General features: G+C 31.0%; 1 protein-coding gene across 1 annotated transcript; it reads left to right on the plus strand.

Annotated features, from left to right (window-relative positions):
- The first annotated feature begins 4881 nt into the window (after nt 1-4881).
- On the plus strand, nt 4882-17111 carry LOC107945077 (uncharacterized). Its single transcript, XM_016878924.2, has 14 exons — nt 4882-5239; nt 9079-9190; nt 9335-9447; nt 9628-9750; nt 9858-10063; nt 10135-10210; nt 15573-15659; nt 15728-15808; nt 16058-16090; nt 16195-16248; nt 16342-16383; nt 16463-16541; nt 16616-16686; nt 16801-17111. Exons 1-14 carry the CDS (start codon nt 5072-5074, stop codon nt 16885-16887), a joined length of 1332 nt encoding a protein of 443 aa, XP_016734413.2. The 5' UTR covers nt 4882-5071; the 3' UTR covers nt 16888-17111.
- The last annotated feature ends 4025 nt before the right edge of the window (nt 17112-21136 follow it).

Here is a 21136-nt window from a genome sequence, read left to right on the forward strand (position 1 = left end):
AATTGGTACGTTGGTATCGATCTATTTCGAGATATTATTTTGAATTTATTAATATTTAAAATATATATACATATAAAAATATTTAAAAATATTAAATTAATGATATTAAATAAATTTTAAATATAAAATATTAATGCAACAATAGACGCACGAACGAATAACATCGACCTCTGCGACAATGGAGCCACCAAAAGCAGTGTGTCACGCCCTATTATAAAATGTTAGAAGTATAAAACAATAGTGCCAAATCTAGAAATAAAAACGGGTGAAAGTTTTGGTCTTCTGCGATACTTTTCTTTGAAGTTGGGTATTTTATTAAAATAATATAAAATTTTAATTACAAAAAAGATAGGTTATAGATTAATTAAGAAAATTGGGTTTTTTTTACAGTAAAATTGGATATCACCAATGTGTTAGATGATACCCGCTATAAAAAAACAGTTTAATGTAAAAAAAGTGTTAAGGCACCCTTTTTCCCCTCCTCAATTTTAGGTTTTTTTTTTTTAAATTTGGGATGGTTGAGGTGTAATTTTGAATTTCATACCTCTATTTTATGGAATTTAGAAATTAATCATTTTATTATCATTTATCATAATTTGATCTTTGCATGTTTTCAAATTTAAAAAGTTATTTAAATTATTTAATAAAAAAATAAGAAGTTAATCCCTTTACTTTAATTTGTTAAAATTTAATCCTCGTATGTTATTAAAACTAATCCAATTGTTGATAAAAGCATATAAACTTGAACCATTGATTCTTTTCTAATTTGCCACATATAAATAGTTGAATTGATGATTTTATTAATTATGATAATAAAAGGATTAATGATCGTGCCCCGGCGTGCATGCATTGGGGCTAAGAATCAACACAAAAACAATCAATAATCTAATGGTGTACTACAAATGTAGCAAGTAGAGTTGTAATATTTTTAGTGTTACAATGGAACACTCGAATATTCCAAGGATCAAACCCAAAAGAGTTTGGGAACTGAGTGATTCCTAATTGGCAAGCATGCAACAAAGAAGTCTAGCTAAATACTCGTTAAGTTATATATTACGCCAACTCAGGTTAATTAAGCTAAGTAATTACCTATCACTAATAAAGACCAAATTGTAAAACTGTAAAACTATGAAATTAACAATCCAATAAACAACAGTGGTTGGTTGACTTCTATGTTGTCGATTAGTCTTTGGATTAGAGACCTAAAAATCCTAGACTTCTAATTAGCTCAATTTTACCTTTCGATCATCATTTTACCAAATTAGACGATTTTGTTTGGTTTATCTCTCGACCTCACCAAACTAACTCGGAATAAACGAATTGATGCTCAATAGGATCCCCTCTTATTCTCACATATCTATATGTTCCCTTAGAGATGTCAATTCTAAGTTTTAAAGTTTATTCAATTTAGTCTAATTTTTACAATTTAATCCCTATACCAAAAACTAATCAAGTAACATTTCAGTCAACTAATTTCATCATAAATTTAGTTACCTTACATCATTTCCATACAAACAACAGCCCAATAAACATTCAAACCATACATTAGATTAAGCACAAAAAGTAGGAATAAGAAAGCTTAATAGTTTCTTGATGGATGCTTAAGGGAAAAGATGTAGGCAACAATGGAGGTGAAGAAAATATCAACAAAGATCAGATTTCTAAGCTTTTAAAATGGAAATGAAGATGAGCTATATTAAAACCATTTGATGAAATTGAAAATACAAGCTAAAGTTTGAATACTAAAAGGTAAATAACACTTAGGTACAGTGACAACTAACTAACTAACAGCTAAAAACCAGAAAAGTGATAAACTAAAACCCTAAAAAGATGAAGAAGAATCAACTACTTAGCTAAAAAGATGATAAAAAAATGTGTGGAATAATGTTAAAGGTGGCTCCTTCAAAGTTGTCAACCAACAACTGAATACAACCCAAAATTTTTGGACAAAAGTGCCCCAAGATGCTGACTTTTGATTGGGGTTGGTGTTGGACAAAAACTACCCCTGTAGTCAATTTTCTCCTTGTCAAGCAACGGTATTGCGACACCCAGGCTTCAATGTCTCGATATCCAAAATAGTATCAAAATTGGGGGTCTTAAGGTCCCGATGTCGCGATACCCATTCTTGGTGTTGTGATATCATTGGAGTCGACCTCAATTTTCCTCACTTCAGCACCTTTAGGAGTATCATGACTTCCATGGCCTTAGTGTTGCGATACTCACTCTAACTGACGATTTCCTTAAGTTCGGGACATTATTGACTTTCTACACCAACTCAATCACATCGTTAGGTCCCCTATGACACAATTTGACCAATTTGGTCTCAAAATGACATAAAACTAATAAAAAAACTATTTATTAATAATATAAGCTAAAAATCGACAAAAGTAAAGAAAAGACACCTAAATTGCTTGAGAATAAGTTCCTTTAGTGTAATGGAGAGCCTAATTTGAAATATCAAATTATGACAGATAAACTAACTTCTAATTTTCATAAAATAAAAGTATGAAATTCAAAATTATATCACAACCTCCCCAATTTAAAAAAAAAAAGCTAAAAGTGAGGAGGGGAAAAAGAGGTGTTGCACAATTTGGCTTCACCCTTTTTTCATTAAAATATTATTTATTATTATTTATTATTAAAATATTATTTTTTTTATAGTTGGTGCCGCTTGACACATTGGTGGCACCCAATTTGAATGCAGAAAATACCCTATTTTCGTAATTAATTTACAACCTATCTCATTTTTGTAATTATTTTTTTTGTATTATTTTGATAAAAAAAAACCTTTGAAGTTGTATAGGCAAGTATATAATTGGCTAAAAGCCTACAAAGCTAAGGATGAAAAGCAAAAAAAAAAAAAATTAACCAGGTTGAGAGAGAAAGGTATTGAAAAACAATTACTTTGACCCTAAATCTAGATATAAATCTAAAACAATAAAAAGAAATCAAATTTTGAGCAAATAAAACTCTAAATATAAATAATATAATATTTCCTCAGTATATATATAATATTGTATTTTGTATTTTTCATGATATATGATAATCATTTAATTATATTTATATTTAATTGTATGTGTTTGAGAATTAAATTGATAGAATTTGTAAATATAGAGGGTTAAATTTATTGAATTATTTAGAATTAGAATCAAATTAATAGAATACGTAAGTATTGAGGACCAAATGTGTTATTATACCAGTTAGAAAAAAGCCATGCCTCCATTACCCCTTTAATGAAGAGCGATTAAAACACACAAGATCAAAAATAATAATTTAGTGACCAAAACATGATTAATAATATAATTTACCCTAAAATTTTTAGTATCATTATAATATAATTTAATCCCAATTCATCTGAAATTAAATTATTATGCTTCTAGATAAACAACCCAGAATGTAGTCTAATTTTACTTTTGTTGGTCAATTTCCAAGACCATTTGAAGTGAAATCAAATTCATACCCAAAAAGGTATAGCATCACTTTCGGCACATTTAATTTACTCAAAGCTACAAATTCAGAGAAATATAAATGGCAGACGAAACATATTACGTTACAGTAAATCCAAACATAACCATCCCCCATTAATTATTGGTCTAGAAATAGAAACCCCAAAGCACAAAAATTAGATGAAAAAAAAAGTAACAAGAATTAGAAGGTGCGCAGCTACCTTTACCTTTTTTATCATATAAACAAAAAATAATTATAAATTTTAGAAATAATATTGTTACGAAGGGTAATCGTGAACACTAAATATTCGACGTGTTAGAAATTAAAAATTTAGGAACTTAGAATTGGTGCTTGAAGGGTGAATATCATTGCCTTTTAACTAGTAAGAAAATAGGAAATAAGTAAAAAGAAGTTTTTAAAAGAAGAGGGGATGTTTGGAGAAAAACATAAAGTAAACTGATTCAGTATCTCTCAAGGTTGTCATGCATAGTTTTTATTTGATTCTAAAGGCTAAGAAAATCTAGAAAATCAAGTAATTTAGTTTAACCAAAATAAATAAAAATGTAAAAAGTAAACTGAAATGAGCTTTCGGTCTTAGGGCTCGTGCATGTGCCCATCCTCTTATTTTGGTTCTTATAAACATCATTTTAATTAATAGGGTAAACTACACCCATGGTCACTTTTGTTTTGTAACATTTTAGTCACTGAGCCGTTAATTGTCGTTAATGGTGTAATGGTAAGCTGACGTGGCACGTTAAATTATCATTTCAAACAAAAACTTCAGGTTAAATTGTACAATTGGTCCCCATAATTTTTCGTTTTGAGCAATTTAATTCTTTTATGTTCTTTTAACTTTCTTTCTTTATCTTCCATTCTCTTCTGCTTCGCGCTCTGTTTTCCTACCTTCTTTATTTCTTTTAACATACCAGGAAGTCGAATTGGTAGTGAAGAAAGAAGCATGGTATGGGTTTATGGGTTTTGGTTATAGGCAAATGATGATAGTCGACTTCCTACTTCTTTTTTCACTGCCAATTCGACTTCCTAATATGTTAAAAGAAATAAGAAAGATATGAAAACAGAGGGAGAAACAAAAGAGAATGGAAAAAAAGAAGAAAGTTTAAAGAACATAAAAGAAAAAAAATTAAATTACTTAAAACGAAAAAAATATGGGGATCAATTGTATAATTTAACCTAAAATTTTGTTTGAAATGATGATTTAACGTGCCACGTCAGCTTACCGTTACACCATTAACGACGATTAATGGCTCAGTGGCTAAAATGTTACAGCATGATAACGTAAATGACTAAAACGTAACATTTCAAACATAAGTGACTAAAACGTAACCTAAGGTAAACAAAAGTGACCATGGGTGTAGTTTACCCTAATTAATATTGCTCTATAAGTACAATAATAAAAGGGAGATGAAAGAAGGTAGTTTAATTAGAGAGGAAGCATCATGCGGTGTCCTTTCCTTTTATTCATTTGTCCTTCTCAGGAAAAGGAAAATCAAGTGAGAAATTAAGCTGATTCTCCGTCTTATTTACAAACAGTTTATGATAGGGAAGGTGGTTGGTAATGGAGAGTCGATAGTAATAGTGATTGGAGAGGAAAAATAAGAGAGAGATGGAGAAGAAGGTAAGGGGTTTAAGACATTTAATGGTGACGGTATTCCTGTCAGGAATGGGAAACTTCATAGTGATTCCGGGCATCACGGATGTTACCATGTTCGCACTTTGCCCTGCTACCGATGAATGCTCCCTCGCCATTTACCTATCTGCTTTCCAACAAGCTGTACGTTCTCTTCTTCTTCTTCTTCTTAACAAAATTACAACCCCTAAAAGCTTGTATAGGAAAATAATAATAACAGGTTCATCGTCCTATGTTCTTAACACAATCCCACAACTAGCTTTGTTGGTTTGGTTTTGGTATTGGAATCCCTGCAAAGCCACAACATGTTCCTTCAAAATCAAAATCCTCAAACCTTTTTTTCCTTTTTCCCCTTCACAACTAGTAGATTTTTAGTATTACGTTTTTAGAAAAATCATCCACTTTTGCAAGCATGCATTACTTCACTATATTACATATTTACTAGGTAACTTCCTCTTTTAAATTAAAAAAAAAAACTAAACTGTGGGTATTGAAACAAAACCCTTTTATCTACTAGGGATTCCGTCATATATGTATATTCGTGGAAATCACAAATTTTGAATTTAAATATTTGTTTAAAAATAACATACAATAAGTAATGAAGCATAAGATTCGAAACTAATAATAACAACACATCTGTAATATATACGAAATTAAAATAAAAATAGTTTCAATCAAATACATTATTAATACCAAAAATCCTATCACATACATACACGTGTGGAAACCACGGATTTAGAACATAGATGTGTGTTTAAAAATAACATACAATATATAATGAAACTTAATGTTTGAAACTAATTAATCATAATAACACATAAAATATGTACGATATTAAAATAAAAAAATAGATTAAATTGTGAGTAAAACAAAATTTAAACACATAAATACATCAAATAAATAATATTAAATGTACTGCAATTATTTATCATGGTTTTATCGACAATTGTGAGTTAGTGTCGAGTTGACTTGTGACAACAGCTCAATTAACAACAATATTAATATATACAACTATTGGAGATAATAACTTGTATATATTAAAATACAAATATATGAAATATATTAAAATAAAGTTGGAAGGCTTTTTTTAAGATAGATTTTTTAATAAAAATATTAAATAAAAATTTCAAATGACATACTATATTTATTTATTTTATATACATTATATAAAGTTTTTACATAATTCATTTATATATAGTATACATATACATACTATATATATTTGGTACAAAGTGTATATATATTAAAACACCTATGTTGTGAATATTATCAAATTCTAATAATGATTTTAAAAGTTTAAATGAAGAAAAAGTCTTTGCTTGCATATCTCATTTTTCATCTACTATTATTTTCAAAAGATTGGAAAAATGGAAAATATAGTAATTAATATACATTAACGTTAAACCCGCTAAGTAGGTGGAAAATCTATGTTTTAGAGGTTAATACATATAAACAAAGCTTTTAAATTAGTAGTAAGTAAATCAGGCGGGATGGTAAGGATCTTTTCTACTTTAATCAATGGTTGAAAGTTTGATCCTCATTCTGGGTATGGAGGAGTTTTAAAATTTATGACCAACATCTACCCTTTTAATGTGCCTACAAAATATGGAGAAACTAAAATAAAAAATAAAAAATTAATCAGTGGACTCGTTCCGTTAAATAACTTAAAAAATAAAAAGTAAATAAGCCCGGTTATAATTTTAGTTCTTTAATTTTAATTAAATATAAAAATATATTTGGTGAACCCCACACAAGTTACAATGTTAGCTTTTCCTTTTTCTTTTTAAAATATAATAGCATTTTTTAAATAACTAAATTTTAAAGGAAAAAAGAAATTATATATACATTTGTTTGACCTTAGTTGGTGAAACTAAAATTGAAAATTCAATATCTTCAAAGTTAATTTATGACAAGGTAGGGAAATTGTACACCTAGGAACCTTTTTCTTTAGTTGACTCACCATATGGATCACTACCTTAATTACCCAAGTGGTGGTAATGTAGGGTGCCTTTTCTTGAGTGATATTTTCATGGAATTTAATGCTAAAGTTGTCCCTTCCAAGCAATACATGGGATGGGTTTGGATAATTAACTCTACTTTTTATTTTTGGACTTCAATTCTATTTTTTAGATTTTAAAATTTTAGGTTAATTGTTAATATTATTAAAATTATTATGTTAAATTTATTTTTATTATTATATTATTATTTTTAATTATATGATTATTAAGTGAGTATTTTTTTATTTTAAAATGTCACATCAATGAATTTAATAAAAAAATTTAACTAAATTAATAAGCAGGCTTAAATTTTAAATATAAAAAATAAAAAAAATTAAAATTTTAAAAATAAAAATACAAAGATTAAATTCTGAATTTGGGAACAGTAGATGACTGATTACAATTTTAACCTAATTCAAAATGTAGAAGCCATGCATCGCAATGGCGTGACATAGTGACATTTAGGAAAGACGGCAAAACCTAATTATGAGAGGGAAGCAACTTCCTATACAGTGCTGACAAACACAGTCATCTTTGTCCCTTGCACTTTTTAACTTTTTCAAACGAAGTTTCATGGCTGCAGAGTTCATAAGACGGTGCCAAAAAAATTAGGTATAACTATTTTTTTGGCCCTCTAACTTTATTAAAGAAGTCATTTTAGTCATAAATTTAATTTTTTTGTCCTTTTTAGTTCTTAAACTTATATTTTTTGTCAATTCACCTCAAAATGGATGGAAAAATTAACATTTGTTAACTTTACTGACGTGACATACATATGGATTGCCATGTAGATGACACATCAATATTTAATTAATTTTTTAAAATTTTAAAAAGTATTTTTATAATTTTTTTAAAAATTAATTAAATGTTAATGTGTCATTCGCATGACAATTCATGTATATGCAACATCAACAAAGTTAAAAAAAGTTAAATTTTCGTTTATTTTGGATTGATTTGATAAAAACGTAAGTTTAAAAGTTAAAAAAATAAAAATAAATAAATGAAGAGATAAAATAAATAAATCATTATATCAAAAGGTTACAACCGAAATTCTACGCGCTAAAGCTGAGCTTCCTATATAATCTCCCGTTTGTTAACGGAAAAATAAAAATATATTTTTAAATATTTGAATTTTGTTCCATATTTTTTAAATTAGTATTCAAGTTCCTTTTGTGTCCAATTTGATAATAGGTTCATCTTAACACCGTAAAAATAAGATGACATAAAAATTAAGATTTAAAAAAATAAATAAATAAATTTAATTCACAATTAAATATTATTTAGGACTTGGAGCTAATTTTGGTATAAATTTAAAATTTAGTACATAGCAAAATTTTATTGATTTAAATTTTTATTTAGATTTGATAAACTCAACATTTGAGTTTATCCAGTTTAAGATAACAAGGAAATCTTAGAAATATGGGTAAATTTTAGAAATTTTGGTATAATCTTAAATTTTTTGATAAATTGTTAAAAATTTTGATAACTACTTAATTTTTTTTTTGTAAATCGTTAAATGTTTTGGTAAATCATTAAAAAGATTTTGCATTGTCTTAAAAAAATTTTGGTATGTACTCATTTTTTAATTTATACCAAAATTAACTTCTATCCTAAATAATGTTTAATTACAAATTAAATATATTGTATGTTGTTTATTATATATCAATTTCCATGTCATCTTATTTCTACGTTGTTAAGAAAATGATATAAATATGCGACATAAACCAAATTTAATTACGGATTTGAACCGATATGAATTTGAAAATTAAAATTAGAAGAAGATTCAAATACTTAAAAATATAATATTTTTTTTTCTTTTTCCATCAACGCTAAACAAGAGCTTATGATAGAATTTGAAGATAATATAAGCTTTGGGATGTACTAAAAAAACCCACACATTATCATCCATTTCCAACCTCAATAAAATACAATGAAACTAATTAATTGGTTGGTGGCATTGATTTACTGAAATGGATAATGATGCAGATGATAGGAGTAGGGACGGTATTGATGATTCCACTTATACGAAATCTATCGGATGAGTATGGGAGAAAAGCACTACTCACATTGCCTATGACATTATCAATTATCCCCCTTGGTATGCTTCCAAAGCTTCTTTTCATTTCTGCTCCTCCCTCCTTTTCATCTCATTGGCTTATTGTAGAAAAGTTTTAATTTTAGGTTCTAATTACCTGCTCTTTCACATGGAAATTAAGTTGATTTGACAGATGCTTTTTTGCAGCTGTATTGGCATGCAGCAGAACAACCGATTACTATTACGCCTATTATGCAGTCAGGACTCTGACTGCCATGGTCTCTGAAGGCAGCATTAACTGCCTATCTCTTTCTTATTTGGTAACCTTCAACCCTCATTGTTACTTCTTTTATCTCTCTCATGTCATTGATATGTAGTATGAGAACACATATCACATATTCAACTTTAAGTCTAGTTGACATAATTTTAGCATTACCTTTGGAGATTAATTGATTTAAACTTTTAATTGATGCTGAAGTTCTGGTATCTTTTGTTTGTAGGCAGACAATATATCAGATAGCGAACGAGCATCTGCATTTGGAATTCTGTCAGGAGTAAGCTCTGGTGCATTTGTGTGCGCAACCTTAGCAGCTCGTTTCCTCTCCACTGCTTCAACATTTCAGGTTCTTCCTTCACCCATCTTTACAACCTCTTACACGCTACCTTGCTCATTGTTACATCTCAATCTTTTGCTACATTTGTTTTTTTTTCTCTTTTTCAATCCTTTCAGGTTGCTACATTTGTATCAACGCTTGCTCTAGTGTACATGAGAATATTCCTTGAGGAAAGTAGACCTGATCAAGTTGATAGTATGATACAACCAATGTTGAAAGAAGGGGAAGATATCATTCAAAAGGATGGAAATGCACCTGGAAAGATGCCAGTATTCAAGAAAATTCCATCACTGGGGGATGTTATTTGCTTGCTAAAGAGCAGGTAATACTTGGGATTCATATTTTGATGGTGTATATTGTATGAAATCATGGCTGATAAAGTTGTAATTTCAGTCCATCATTTTCCCAAGCAGCAGTTGCAGCATTCTTCGCTAGTCTTGCGGAGGGTGGGATGATATCTTCTTCAATGGTATGTATGACTTCTGTTGCGCGGAAGCGTGTGAAAGAGTAAAATTATTGTACTGAAAAATCACACTAAGTTCAATTCCCAGGAAAGAGAGGTGGATCACGAGGATCGCTTACATACCAGATCTTTCCTAGCCAGAATATCCCTCTATCGTAATTTAATAGCACAATAAATCACTACAATGACACTTGCAAAATATGCAGAACAAAAAATAAAGAACACTAGAATTTTAACGAGGTTCAGCAAATTTTGCTTACGTCCTCGGGCACTACCAAATATATTTCACTCCAAAAATACAAGTGAAAGTTTACAAATAGGGAGAGAGAACAATTGCCTTAAGTAGAGAATGGCAAGTGTGGGATGAAGAAAGTAAGAAATGGTTAGGCCTATTTATAGTTGAGGTTCAAGGATCAACTTGCAATGTCCCTATACAATTAGGGACCAAAATTGCAATTATCCCATACCAACTTTTAACCCAACTTGCCAACCAATTTTACTTTCTACTTTCGGTGCCTACCCTTTTTGACTTTTCAAACAATGGGTGGGTTCCAATAATCTCCACCTTGAAGATTTGATTAGGATAATCTTATCTTCACACAATTCTTTCTGCCTTTGACAACAATACTTGATAGTGCCTTCTTCAACTGTTAAACTTGCAGGATATTAATCAAGTTCAAACAATGTTCGAACTTGGTTGATGTTACAACCTTGGTCATCATATCTGCGGGATTATCTGCAGTCTTGATCTTCTGAAGACAAATTTTCCCCTCTTCAATAATTTCCCGCACAAAATGGAATCGTACGTCGATATGTTTTGTACGTGCATGATAGACTTGATTCTTTGCTAAATGAATAGCACTTTGACTATCACAATACACGTTAATATGCTCCTGAACCAACCCCAAGGTTTTAGCCATACCTTGTAACCAAATAGCCTCCTTTACAGCCTCTGTTACAGCCATGTACTCGGCTTCTGTGGTTGACAATGCAACTGTAGACTGTAGTGTAGACTTCCAACTTATTGGTCCTCCAGCAAGTGTAAACACATAACCGGTGGTTGATCTTCGCTTGTCCAAATCACCGGCATAGTCAGAATCAACGTACCCAATAACACCTTTACCAAGTGTATTATCCTGCTTGAACAGTAATCCAACATCCACGGTCTTCTGAATATACCGTAGAATCCATTTCACAGCTTGCCAATGTTCTTTTCCAGGATTATGCATATACCTACTCACTATACTAACTGCCTGTGAAATGTCGAGTCTTGTACACACCATTGCATACATCAAGCTACCCACTGCATTAGAATACGGAACTTGCAACATGTATTCTCGTTCCGTATTCGTCGAAGGAGATAGTTGTGCAGAAAGCTTGAAATGGGAAGCCAACGGGGTACTTACAGGTTTTGTCTGTTCGTTCATGCCAAACTGCTGTAGTACCTTTTTCAAATACTGCTTCTGAGACAAGCTAACTCTATCATGAGCTCTATCTCTCCATATTTCCATGCCGAGAATCTTTTTAGCTTCTCCTAGATCTTTCATCTCAAACTCGAGATTGAGTTGAGTCTTCAATTTTTCAATCTCAACTTTGCTCTTAGATGCTATTAGCATATCATCAACATATAAGAGCAAGTATATGAAAGTTCCTTCTTGTAGCTTCTGAAAATACACGCAATGATCAAATTTACTTCTTGTGTACCTTTGCCCTTTCATGAACTGATCAAATCGCTTGTACCACTGCCTCGGAGATTGCTTCAATCCATAAAGCGACTTTGTCAGTTTGCAAACCCAATTTTCTTTTCCAGCAACCTTGAATCCATCTGGCTGAGTCATATAGATTTCCTCTTCCAAATCACCGTGTAAAAACGCGGTCTTCACATCAAGCTGAACTAGTTCAAGATCATATTGCGCAACCAAGGCTAGCAAAATCCGAATAGACGAATGCTTCACAACTGGAGAAAACACTTCATTGTAGTCTATTCCTTCTTTCTGAGCGTAACCCTTTGCTACTAATCTAGCCTTGTATCGAATTTCATTTTTATCAGGAAATCCTTCCTTCTTTGCATATACCCATTTGCATCCAATTGCCTTCTTTCCCTTGGGTAGTGTCACCAACTCTCAGGTCTTATTTTTATGAAGAGACTGCATTTCTTCATTCATTGCTTGCTTCCACTTTACACCATCAGGGTTACTTATTACTTCTGTGTAAGTAGAAGGAACATCATCATCTGTAATTGGAAGTGCATAGGCCACTATATCATCAAAGCGAGCAGGCTTACGAATCTCTCTTCTTGGCCTTCTATATGCAATTGAATCTTGTTGCTGTAGAGGTTCTTGGGTAGGAACCTCTTCATCATTTGTCCCTTCAATATTAGCTGGATCATCGTTAACCTTTTCAAGCTCCACCTGCTGCAAAGTACTACTGGTTTTGTCATCCTTTTGTGAATCCTTGTACTTCAACATGGTTGATTCATCAAAAGTCACATCTCTACTGAAAACAATCTTCCTTGTATCAGGACACCAGAGACGATATCCTTTTACTCCATCAGTTATACCCAAGAATAATGCTTTCTTTGCTCTTGGGTCTAACTTAGATTCTTTTACATGATAATATGCAGTGGAACCAAATACATGCAAAGAATCATAATCAGTAGCAGATTTACCAGTCCACATCTCCATAGGAGTTTTTCCATTTATTGCAGCTGATGGCAAACGGTTAATTAGATGGCATGCATATGTAACTGCCTCAGCCCAAAATTCTTTGCCCAATCCAGCATTGGACAACATACATCGAACTTTCTCCAGTATAGTTCGATTCATTCGTTCTGCCACCCCATTTTGCTGTGGTGTATCCCGAACAGTGAAGTGTCGCACAATGCACTCATCTTGGCATACTTGTAGAAATGGATCGTTTTTGTACTCAGTACCATTATCTGATCGAAGTCGTTTGACCTTTCGACCAGTCTGAGTCTCCACCATCTTCTTCCATTTCAGAAATGCATCCAAAACTTCACTTTTTCTTTTCATTAGATACACCCATACTTTTCTTGAATAATCATCAACAAAAGTAACAAAATAGTGCATACCTCCCAAAGAAGCTACTTTGGTAGGTCCCCACACATCACTGTGAACGTAGTCCAGAATTCCTTTCGTATTGTGAATTGCTGGACCAAATTTTACCCTCTTCTGCTTGCCCAGAACACAATGTTCACAGAATTCCATTTTACAAGAATTTGCACCTTTCAATAAGCCTTGCTTCACCAATGTCTGCAAAGCTTTTTCACCAGCATGTCCCAATCGCATATGCCATAATCTGGTAGCCTCTGAATCTACATCTTTTGTAGAAACTGTTGATGTTGATCCAATAAATGTACTTCCATTTAAAAAATACAAGTTATTTCTTCTTGTGCCTTTCATCACCGTCAGTTGCCCAGCTACTATTTTTAGTAATCCATCTCTCAAAGTGATTGTGAGCCCTTTAGATTCTAGGGCACCTAATGAGATGAGATTTTTCTTCAGGCTAGGTACGTAGCGAACATCTGTCAAGACTTGGATTGAGCCGTCGTGATTCTTCAATTGGACTGTACCCACTCCCATTGTCTTATAAGCACTATCATTGCCCATAAGAACAATTCCACCTTCTAGCTCTTTAAGACTAGAAAACCAGTCCTTATTAGGACACATATGGTAAGTACATCCTGAATCCAAAATCCACTCATCCGTTTGACATGCCATTGCCATGCCAACCAAGCTAAAGTCTGACTCCTCATCATGCTCCGCTACACATGCATTAGAAATAGCCTTGCCCTTTTGTAGCTTAGGACAATTCTTTTTCCAATGCCCTTTTTCACGGCAAAAGGCACATTCATCTTTGGCGGGTCTCCTTTTGGACTTTCCCCTTCTACCAGATTTGCTGCTGTGTGAACGACCTCTTACTGTTAAGACTTCTGCGGTTGTATCTCTGTGATCTCTTTTATCTTTCTTTCGAGTCTCAGATCTATACAACGCACTACAGACTGCATCAAATGTGATCGTGTCCTTCCCATGAAGCAATGTGGTGGTAAGATGATCATATTCATCAGGAAGGGAATTCAACAACAATAATGCCTTGTCTTCATCTTCAAATTTCTCATCCAAATTTAGCAAGTCTGTTAAAATTTTATTGAATGAGTTCACATGGTCATTCATCGACATACCGGGTGCATACGTGAATCGATAAAGTTTCTTTTTCATATAAAGCCTATTTTCAAGACTTTTCGTTAGAAACTTTTCTTCCAGTGTATCCCATAACTTCTTCGCTGATGTCTCCCTCATGACAGAGTACTTCTGCTCTTTGGCCAAACATAGGCGGATTGTACCACACGCCTGTCTATTGATCTTGGCCCACTCCTTGTCATCCATCTTGTCAGGTTTTTCTTCAAGGGCTATATCTAGCTCTTGCTGACATAAGACATCCAGGATCTCACATTGCCACATACCAAAATTATTGGTACCGTCAAATTTCTCTACTTCAAATTTTGCATTTGTCACAGTAGTCCTTGCTGATGACGATGCTGCTGCCATTTTTCTCCTCAATCCCAACTACTGTATACGTGAACAGTACCGTATATGTGAATAGTACCGTATACGTAAATAGTAACGTATACATGAATAGTACCGTATACGTGAATAGTACCATAAACGGTCGTATTCTCCAAGTATGAACCTGGCTCTGATACCAATTGTTGCGCGGAAGCGTGTGAAAGAGTAAAATTATTGTACTGAAAAATCACACTAAGTTCAATTCCCAGGAAAGAGAGGTGGATCACGAGGATCGCTTACATACCAGATCTTTCCTAGCCAGAATATCCCTCTATCGTAATTTAATAGCACAATAAATCACTACAATGACACTTGCAAAATATGCAGAACAAAAAATAAAGAACACTAGAATTTTAACGAGGTTCAGCAAATTTTGCCTACGTCCTCGGGCACTACCAAATATATTTCACTCAAAAAATACAAGTGAAAGTTTACAAATAGGGAGAGAGAACAATTGCCTTAAGTAGAGAATGGCAAGTGTGGGATGAAGAAAGTAAGAAATGGTTAGGCCTATTTATAGTTGAGGTTCAAGGATCAACTTGCAATGTCCCTATACAATTAGGGACCAAAATTGCAATTATCCCATGCCAACTTTTAACCCAACTTGCCAACCAATTTTACTTTCTACTTTCGGTGCCCACCCTTTTTGACTTTTCAAACAATGGGTGGGTTCCAATAACTTCCTTTTCAAGTGTGAAACTATGACCTTCGCCATATGATGTTCAAACAATTTAAAAGACTCTTACAATTACAGCCATCTGATAAAATTTTCTACCGTACAGTACTATTTAAAGGCTCGTTTCCACTTTAACAAGAATCAGTTTGCTGATCTGATGCTAATTGATGGAATTGCATCAACCATTTCTCAGGTAAATGTACATGGTATTATAATATTGTTGTTAATGAATCATTTTCTCATATGCTTCTGAATTTGCAGCTGTTCCTCATGCCCCGATTGGTATCTTCAATAGGAGATAGAAGGTTGCTTTCAGTAGGACTCTTAGTCACTTGTGTAAATGTAAGAGTTGTATACTCACCTTGTTCAACCTTTATTCGTGAACCCTTGTAAGCTGATGATGTTATTGTGACTTGATGTGTTTGGAAAACCAGTGTTGCTCAAACTCTACATTTTTGTTGACATTGGATATTACGATATAATCCTCCAAAATTGAATATGCCTAATCAGATACATATCCACATTTGACACTCACACTCGAGTACAGTAAAAGACGGTCTACTGATGAATTTTCACTTGGTGTGCATGCAGGCCATTCTTTACGGCGTAGCCTGGTCAGCTTGGGTAACATTTTTCACCAAAATTGATGGTTTCAGTTTTCTTTTATACTACTAGACTCAGTATTTACACCTTCTTTCAAGCTCAAATGACCTGATATCTAACTGCAGGTTCCATATGCAGCAACAACATTGTCTATTATGATGGTCTTTGCACCACCATCTGTAAGTCCTTCACTTGTATATGTAGCTGCCAGCTTTGGTTTTTTTGTATTAGCTTAATGAGTATATGTTTGTTTGACTATGTATTGTAAACAGTTACGTAGTATTGCATCAAAACAATTTGGCCCCGGAGAACAGGTAAGTTCTAGCAAATTGATTCATCACTTCACTGCTATTTCAATCCTCTGAGTTCATTTGGACATTAATAACATATCAGGGGAAAGGTCAAGGATGCATCTCAGCCGTAAGTTCTTTGGCCAACATCATAGCTCCATTAATTTTTAGTCCTCTTACAGGTGTGTGTAAAAACAAGGTCATTAATTTTGTTCCCTTAAATATAGCTTTCATTGACCAATTTCTCTTCATCCAGCATTGTTCTTGTCTGAAGAGGCACCATTTCAATTTCCTGGGTTTAGTATTATGTGCATCGCCATCACATTGGTAATGGATATCCACTATTCCCTCATTTCTTCAAAAAAATAGCCTTCGTTGATGATAACTTCATCAATTCATTATCTGTTGCTACCTAAATTTATTTACTTTTTTGTCTAACAGATGATTGCCTTCATCCAAAGTTTGAGGATGGGGAGTCATGTTTCTGCCGACACTGATAAAAACAATAGTAATAGCATCCAAGTTTAGTTAGGATTAGGAGAGCTTGATTCAACTACATATCATCCATATAATTTATCGTAACTAAAATTTAATATAAGAGGTACAACTTTGATTTTGTACAGTATTATACATGAAATTTTGATTTGATTTGATTTGATTTTCACAAATCCTTATAGCTCTTATTTATTCAACTCCATTTTATATTCACATATTGCATACATAAATAATTATATTTATTATGTGATTTTTTATATAGATTTGATAAACTTTCAGTAGATTTTAACATATTTATTTATATTTATTTATTGTTATATTTTTTAATATTTTTTATGTTTATATATTATAGGTATTTTTTAAAAATTTCCCAAATTTATTATAAAATACAATATGCCCGTATTGAAGTAGGGGTATCAATGTAGTACTATTAAAAGTGAACAATAAGTTCAATTTCCTGTCTAAAATTTCAAAATTAACAAACTTGCCTTTTAAACTTAAAAATAAAAAACTTTAAATATATAATTTTTATTATTTTATTTTAATTAAAATATGTTAGATTAACTTACAATTAAGTCATTTAATTTTGAATTTTTAGATTAAAATAAAATTTATTATAATATTTTTTTAGAAATTTAATAATTTATGAATTAAATGATAGTAAATAAAGAAATAATTATATATAATTAGTTTTTATCCTGTGCGATGGACTGGTTACTCATATGTTTTATAAAATTTTATTATTTAAAATATGATGTATTAAATAAAAATATTGATGAAACAATATTTAAATTTTAAATTTTTTTAAAAAAATTATGAATATAATTTATGAATTAATTATAATGAAGGAAATTTGAAAGATAAAATTGTTATAATAAAGCTTTAAATAATCTTTAATTTTAAAAATAAAGTTTAAAATATTTTTTATTTTTTAAAATTTTAATTTTAATTTCAATATTATGATAAATATTGTTTAATTTTTTTAATTAAATATTATTTACCTTTATTATAAATATTATATTATGTTTTATTTTTGAATTCTGAACTTTAAACTATGATTTTTAAGGATAAATAAAAAATATATTATTTAAATTATTTTATAGAAAATTAAACTTTAATCTAATTATTAAAATTAATAAATAAATTAATGGAAAAGTAGCATAGTTAATAATTTAAGGTGCAAATATGATAAGTTTATAATATTCAGAATTTATTTATTTTAACTATTATCTTTTAAACAGTTAAATTATAATTATATATATTTTTAAAAATGGTAAGAATTTTAAATAAATTGAGATATATAAAAAATATAGAAAATGAGTCATTTGGTATAATTTCAAAAAATAACTATTAAATAACTATCAATATAATCAAATTAACGAAATTATACTACAAATATAGTATTTTTCAAATTAAAAATTGAAATAGCATTAAATTTAAAATCCAAAATAAGGATTAAAATTAAAAATCTAATTACCTTAAAATATAATGAATTAATATCACAATTAAAATCTAAAAATTAGAACTAAAGCTATCTTAAATTTAAAATAAAAACAAAAGGTTAGAATTAAAACTAAAATAAATAATAGAAAAATGACTTAAATATAAACATGTCAATAAAATAAGATATTACAATAAAATTATTTAAATGAAATAAGGACTTAATCATAACCATGTAAAATATAAAAGGACCTAAAATGAAATTAATCTAAATTAAAGAATTAAATAAATGTCCACTCCTACGTGTTCAACATTGACTGGCCCTTTAATGGCTTAATCATAACAATAAGTGAAGTCGCAACATTAAAATAGGAAAAGTCACGGCGTCACTGACTGTTTGACAATATTATAATATAAAAGTGTAATGTTGCAGCGTCGAAAAAAGAAAATCGCGATGTCGAGATTTGGAGCTCGGGACGTCATTTGCTATGTAACCCCTAAAACATGCCATTTGGTTAATAAGTCATGCAAAATGGTTCTCAGCATAAGCCTAACTAAAAACAAGATGTTAACATACACGAAGACATTTAAAATATATATAATCATGGCATCTAATTCATTATACCATAACATGGTTAAGTAGGTAACTTAGCATACATGACAAACATACACTTCCACTAACCAAGCATCCAAAGTTCAACATATACCATTGTATACATAAATGTCCTAAACATACCAAATCGCATGACCATAATATACTAACCAAAACTATATCTAAGGCTCATTTGGTCTCCAAGAATTTGGTACATGGCAATTGCAATTCAACTTCAAAATAACATTACAAACATTGAGTTGAGCCAAGGAACAATTTGGATGGTGTTGTACTTCACAACCAAATTAAAATATACTCGATACCTACGCACGAAAATAAATATATCCATACGCTAAACATTGAAAGCTCAATGGTGCTAACATAATTTGAATTGACATATAATTGCGTCATATGACCTTTACTCTTAATTTGCATCATGCATGGTCTTGCACATATTATTCATATCTCGTATTCGTTAACATAGATATTAAATGAGTCGGATTCCATTTCCTTAGTTTAATCACATTTCATTTCTTTCTCATATATCTCGCATATCATAACACCTTTACATTTTGATTTCGGACTTAAGAATCGATACACAAATTAATCCACCATCACATCAATATACACTTGTACGCTTAGTATTTAGAGTAGTGATACATTCTTAGACCCCTAGAGCTTCAGAGAACTATTAAATAAGATGCATCCAATGCTAAAGAAATAAGATGCGACCAATGCTAAAGTTGACTCTGGCATAATGAATCTTATAGCATATTAACTATATCCGAAATAAGACATTTTTACGATCATATAACACGATATGGTTCTCATCATGATTTCAACACATCTTAAAACATAATATAATGACAAAGTTCACGTGTATATACTCAATAACTTACTATTCAGGTTCATAATCAATAAGGCACAAAACATATTCATGTCAATATTTAACACCAATGTTTCCACAAGCTAAACAAATTAATAATTTTATGGAAAGGAAACAAAGTATGCTAACACAAACCACAGTAGTCAATCAATGTTTGCTTTCTCTTTTTCTTTCCCTTTCGAGATTCTAACGTTGTCTTGAGCTACATGCGATAATACATTTTACGAAAATAATGTTAGTTATACAATCAAACATAGGAATCATTATAAACAGTTTCCTATATTCAACCCTTTAGAATTTAATATTTTATTTTCTCGTATCTCTCAATCCTCCTATTCGAATCTAAATCCTACTTTATTACTATACTAAGTCATCACTTTTCTCACTGCCTTCCAATCTCCAAGATTGGTAATTTAACTAAATCTCAACTATTTTCAATTCTAACACATGGGCCACTTATATCTACCAACTTAAGCTAAAAATTCATAAATATATAAAAAATTCAAAGAAAGCTGCTTCGAACATTTCTTTCTCCCTGTACGGTGGGGGAGAAGATGAATGAAGCTTTTCTTTAGACGTACTCTCTCCAACTATTGTGTATGTATATATACAATTAAACCTAATTAATCTTTAATCCAATGGCTAGCATTTATTTAGGAATGAGATAATGGAAATGGATGAGCATTGATCATGTTAAACCACTAACATAGGTCCTTTGTTTAATTTCCATTTAAGGACTTAATCTCTCATCTAATGTCCTCTAGTTTAACTACTATGCAATTTAATCTCTATACTATATTTAATAATTTACTTGATGATTTCCTTTCCTAATATCGTTCTCACCCCCAAAAACAACTCTAATTAATATTTTGTACAGCTTAGTTTAAAAAATTCGGTTCTAAAATCAAATTTTATGACACCAACAAAAATCGAGTCGTTTGAAGGCACAAACGATATAAATTATTATTAAAAAAATGTAAATATATGAGGAACACCATTATAGCTTCAGAAATGAAAGAACAAGCCATGCGAGTATATATTATACATGAACTCTCGTTTGAGGGCACTAACAATAAAATCCATTTTGATTACTGAATTTTAAACAAAATATGAGTTAGGCACACTATATACCAATATCCGAATCCATGTAACATGAACTATAGTATATAATTCACTAACAAATTGAAATAAACAACAGAAGAACTGAGAAATAAGTAAGATATATAATAAAAGCAGTGGACTTAAAAGATTTGTAAGCTCCAATTGAATGCAGTTTTAAGTTAAAGCCCTGTGTTATGTACAATTTTTAAACATATCATTAAACTACACAAGTCATATGGACCAGAGGCATCCCTCCCATCATC

This window comes from Gossypium hirsutum, chromosome D12, assembly GCF_007990345.1.
Source record: "Gossypium hirsutum isolate 1008001.06 chromosome D12, Gossypium_hirsutum_v2.1, whole genome shotgun sequence".
NCBI lineage: Eukaryota > Viridiplantae > Streptophyta > Magnoliopsida > Malvales > Malvaceae > Gossypium > Gossypium hirsutum.

Bases quoted from the DNA above. Each gene is read 5' to 3' on its own strand.
- LOC107945077 (XM_016878924.2), top strand. From the start codon at position 5,072: ATGGAGAAGAAGGTAAGGGGTTTAAGACATTTAATGGTGACGGTATTC. The intron at 9,448-9,627 runs GTAACCTTCAAC...TTTTGTTTGTAG, and splicing joins GCCTATCTCTTTCTTATTTG to GCAGACAATATATCAGATAG. The intron at 16,249-16,341 runs GTAAGTCCTTCA...TATTGTAAACAG, and splicing joins TGGTCTTTGCACCACCATCT to TTACGTAGTATTGCATCAAA.